The sequence below is a fragment of the Sesamum indicum genome, unplaced genomic scaffold (assembly GCF_000512975.1).
Source record: "Sesamum indicum cultivar Zhongzhi No. 13 unplaced genomic scaffold, S_indicum_v1.0 scaffold00508, whole genome shotgun sequence".
Taxonomy (NCBI): domain Eukaryota; kingdom Viridiplantae; phylum Streptophyta; class Magnoliopsida; order Lamiales; family Pedaliaceae; genus Sesamum; species Sesamum indicum.
This window is the reverse complement of record NW_011628385.1, coordinates 1-4795: the sequence shown is the minus strand read 5'-3', so window position 1 is coordinate 4795 and position 4795 is coordinate 1. Positions and strand designations below refer to the sequence as shown.

Genomic DNA, 4795 nt, shown 5'->3' with positions numbered 1-4795 from the left:
CAGTTCCTTTAAGCGTGTTCCATCAGCCATTACTTAACGTTGTATTTCTTTATGGTCCGAGGAAAGTCTGGCTCTGAGGCCAATTTGTAACAAACAGAGAAATTCACCAATAACTTAAGTAAAACTCAGAAATGGGGATGAGGAATTGTGCAGAGATGGAGATGAGAAAAGAACAGAATTTTCATTGAAATTGATAAAAGATGTCTTCCTTACAATACGTTTTCCCCTTTTACAATCAACTCACTATGCTCAGACAAAATTGTAAGGAACAAAAAAAAGCTGAAACCCATTAAAACTGCAACAGTCTGCAAGCTGTGTTGTCCTTCCTCTTCCTCAATTGGTTCGTCATCCTCGCATGTCTGAAATCTTCCCAAAATGAGGACGACAGCAGCTGCACAACGGCTCACTCCTTCTCGGCCGTGTAAAAAACTTACTTAAACCAAAAAAAAAAAAGAATCAAAATAAAAACCCTTACTTAATTTCAGCAATTGATTGCCGATAACGTCAATCCAAAGAAGCAGAACCGAAAATTCCCTAGTATAATATTATTTTATTTATTTTTTAATACAAAAAACAAAGAGAAGGGTTATCCAGTAAGATTATAAAGATTAATCTTTTTCTCTCAATTTGTTTCTCTAATACCAAACAAGAAAAATATTTTAGATTTATTCCCCTTTTTATAATACCAAACAATTTGAATGAAAGCTATTATTTTTTCATCACCTTCCCTCCCTCTTCCACTTCAAGTCCCCCTTCCACTTCCCTAAAATGTTGGAAGTAGTAATAATTTTTGTGTATGAGTAGTGCAAAGTCACATTACCCTTTATTGGGAAGGAAAAAGGCTTGATTTTATAGCTTTCGTCTCCATCCAATTGATGAGGTGTGGCCCCCTTTATCCGGAAGGAAAAGGCTTGGGAGCACATTTTAGTTTAACTTTAAAATAAAATTCATAGGTAACACCAATATTTTGATCCTAATATGAGGACGATTAGTCAAGGCATAATTATTTCAAAGTTGAACAGTTTAATAATTAGATTTAGTTTTATTTTGATGATTATTATGTGTAGTATCATTATTTCCAAATGCATAATTTTTTTCACCTTAGAACTAAGTTTTGTATGCTGAGGAAACTTATAGAAAGTTCATTAATACTTGATTATGGAAATAAAACTTGGTCAGCCATGAAGAAGAGTTACGAAAGTTTCCAAGAGCTCTCCCCAACAAATCACTAATTTAAGCGGGCGGAAATGAGAATCCTTCGGAGCGAAATGAATTTTCAACCTTACAGAAGTAACAAAAAATAAATTACAACCTGTAGGACAAGTTTATAAATAGAGCTCTTCATATCTTCACAACCACCAACAACTCAAACAAATATTTCTTTTGTGCTCTTTTTCTTTCCAACATCGGCCAAATATATAAATAAAGCCAAGAAAACCCAAGTAAACAAAAAGTACAAAAGAGGCAAGAATGACAAGACTCACAATCGTTTTAGCTGGAGCTCTCTGCCTCCTCTCTCTCGCTCAAGTCGCCAATTCCGAGAAGGCTAAATTCATCGTCAGGGGAGATGTGTACTGTGATTATTGTCGTGCCACTTTCGTCACTCAATTCAGCAAGCGTATGCCAGGTACGTACATAACAAGAACAATACTACAAAATACATATAATTATATAGCATCTTTTTTTACATGTACACATTGACAATATATGTATATATACAGGAGCGGAAGTGAAGTTGGTATGCAGAGATGATTTTGACAAAGATAATGTTACATTACGCATGACTGGGATTGTAACCGACGACAAGGGAGAGTACACAATAGATGTGGAAGATGATCATAAAAGTGAAACCTGTGAGGTGACATTGGTGAAGAGTAGCATGCATGACTGTGCTGAGATTGTAAAAGACGGTTTGGGAAGAAAATCGGCAGCAGATGTTGTCCTCACCACCACAGATTACTACAATGATAAGTTCCGTAATTCTAGTTCACTGACATTCTCCCCCAAGAAAAGGGCACCTGAATGCATTGAACTCAAAAAGGAGATCGAAGAAGACCCCATCCCCTTGCCTGATCATTAATGCGATATATATATATATATATATATAATGGAGCTTAATTAATTTCTTAGTGCGCGTCACGGGGCCTAGTGAATGGGCAACCCGTGACATTCTCCCCCACCTGAGATAGCGACGTCCCCGGCGCTACGGAAGCATGGTACGCTTCGACAAGAGGTAGAAACGCCTTTAGGTTTGTCACTCGCTCCCAAGTGTTCTCCTCGCTGTTGCATCCCCTCCATTTCACCAAGTACTCTGTGTGGTCTTTTTTCGCGGTACTCGTCACTCGGTGATCTAGGATTATTTCAGCCACCTTCTCCTTCGTCTTCTTCAATTTGAGTTGTGGGCGGCTGGGTTGATTGCGGGTATCGTCTTCCTTGTCTGCTGAATACTTCTTCAATTGGCTGACATGGAAAACGTTGTGGATCTTCCACCACGGCGGCAACTCCACCTTGTACGCCATCGTCCCAATACGCCTAAGGACTGGCAAAGGACCAACATATTTCTACATCAACCGAGGATCTCTCCACCTTGATGACTTTGACAATTTCGGATTTGGGACCTTCACCAGCACCAGGTCTCCCGCATTGAACTCAATGAAGCGGCGATTCTGATCTGTATACTTCTTCATCCGCTTCTGAGCTGTCTCCAGGCAACTTCTAACGATATCAACATTCTTCTTCCACTCCTGGGAGAAACTTCGAGTAAGAGGGGATCTCACACTTTGGGGAATATCAAGAGTGTGAGGAAGGAGCGGCTGTTGCCCAGTAATGATTTCAAAGGCGCTCTTGTTGGTGGTGGAAGAGCTCTTTTGAACATTGAAATATAGCTGAGCGACATCCAAGAGCTTCACCCAATCCTTCTGCGTACCTCGCACAAAGTGCCGAAGGTAGTCCTGCAACGTAGAATTAAAGCGTTCTGTCTGACCATCGGACTGTGGATGATAGCTCGAGCTCATGGAAGGTCTGGACCCGAGAAGTTTGAACAACTCGGTCCGGAAGACGCCAGTGAATTGGGAGTCACGATCACTGACAATATCTTTTGGCAGTCCCCAATGCTTGACGATGTGCTTGGAAAAGAGATGAGCTGTCCCTTCTGCTGTAACGTGTTTGGGTGCTGCGATAAATGTAGCATATTTTGACAAACGATCTACCACGACGATGATAGAGCCTAAGTTCCCGCTCAACGTGTGTCGTGGCATTCGGAAAGAAGTGATTTCCGTAGGTCCCCGCCTCTCGGAACGTATACGCGGTTTCCCTTGGTCATCAGCAATCCATTCTCGATCCAAAAGTGTCGAGCCTTGCCCTGCTCGACAAGCCGAATCAGGCGTCGCGCCGCGGGATCTCTCGGTAGTAACTCCCGCACCTGATCCTTCGTAGAGATAGCAGTCGCGCTAGAAGAGAGCGCTGCTATCGACTCCAAGTTCGCCAAGTCCGCCCTGCGGCTCAAGGCATCTGCTGACTGCTTCCTAAGCTCCACAAGCTTAGGTTGCGGTATTCTGTACGGTGCCCTAGCGGGCGGTCTCGTGCCAGGCACCGACTCGATCTCGTGATCCACTGCCCTCTTCGGTGGTAGCTTCCGAGGCAGCTCGTTTGGCATCACGTCTTTAGACTCCCCCAACAGTTCCTTACTACCGCCCGGGGTGGGCCCTGACACCTCTTCCATCTCTTCAAAACAAAGGGTACCCAAGTAGGAGATCTCATCCTGCTTGTGCCCCTTCTCAAACTGCATGGCCGACAAGTTCTTCTCTCCAGTTCATCCGGCCAAGGTAGGAATGACACACGGCTTCGCCCCCAACATCATCAGCGAATCGGCATGAGGTAAGACAGCAGTGCGTGTATCCCGTAGAAATTCAAGCCCAAGGATAAGCTTGAAGTCGTCCATTGCCACAACCGAAAGATTGGTCTTGCCCTCATAAGCACCAACCTTAATCAGCACAGACTTGGCTACACCGGCAATGGGTTGTGCAACCGAGTTGATCGCCTTCACACGCCCAACTCCCTTCTCCAGCACGAGCCCGAGTCTCGCCACTTCGGCGCTCGCAAGGTAGTTGTGAGAGGCTCCAGTGTCGATCATGGCTCGAATCGGCTTGCCATGAATCTTCACATCAACGAACATCAACCCTTTCTTTCTAGGAATCCGGGGCTGAACATCTTCTTCTTTCTTCTCCGGTTGCTCCACAGTAAGAGCCGGGATGGTCTTTTTCGCAAGGGGTGGCGCGACTCTCTTCGCCGCCACCGTAGAGAATGTGTTGCACCATTGGTTCACGGCCCCCAAGTTGTCCTCATACTCCTCCGTGTCATTCTCACCACCTGCCTCTGCTTGTGGCTCCACACTCTTTGAGGACGACGCCTTGTCGGTAAAGGTCGTTGCCAATGCATTCAACACCTGTCTCTTCGGGCAATCCCGATACATATGCGGACCATCGCAGATCAAACACCCTCTCCTCCTCTCGGGTGCTCCCTGCCTGTTCTCCTGGGGCCTGTTCCTGCCTGAACCGCCCTGTGAGCCATTCTGAGAGTGGGGCCTCTGGTCTCCCCCACCTCTGTTGAAGTTATTCCTGAACCATCTCGTCCCATTCGACTTATCCCGCTCAGGACTAGGCGTCGCTTGCCTATCCTTCTGAGTCTCTAGGTTGAAATCGGCCAGGCGTTCGGCCGCGATGATGGCCGAACTCAAATCAGTCACTCGTTGCCTCTGCAACTCGTTTCTCGCCCACTGTTTCAAGCCTTCCATGAA

General features: G+C 45.3%; 1 protein-coding gene across 1 annotated transcript; it reads left to right on the top strand.

The window, feature by feature from the left end:
• The first annotated feature begins 1357 nt into the window (after positions 1-1357).
• Positions 1358-2122, top strand: LOC105180282 (olee1-like protein). Its single transcript, XM_011103955.2, has 2 exons — positions 1358-1627; positions 1722-2122. The coding sequence occupies exons 1-2, from the start codon at positions 1471-1473 to the stop codon at positions 2078-2080; spliced, it is 516 nt and encodes a 171-aa protein (XP_011102257.1). The 5' UTR covers positions 1358-1470; the 3' UTR covers positions 2081-2122.
• The last annotated feature ends 2673 nt before the right edge of the window (positions 2123-4795 follow it).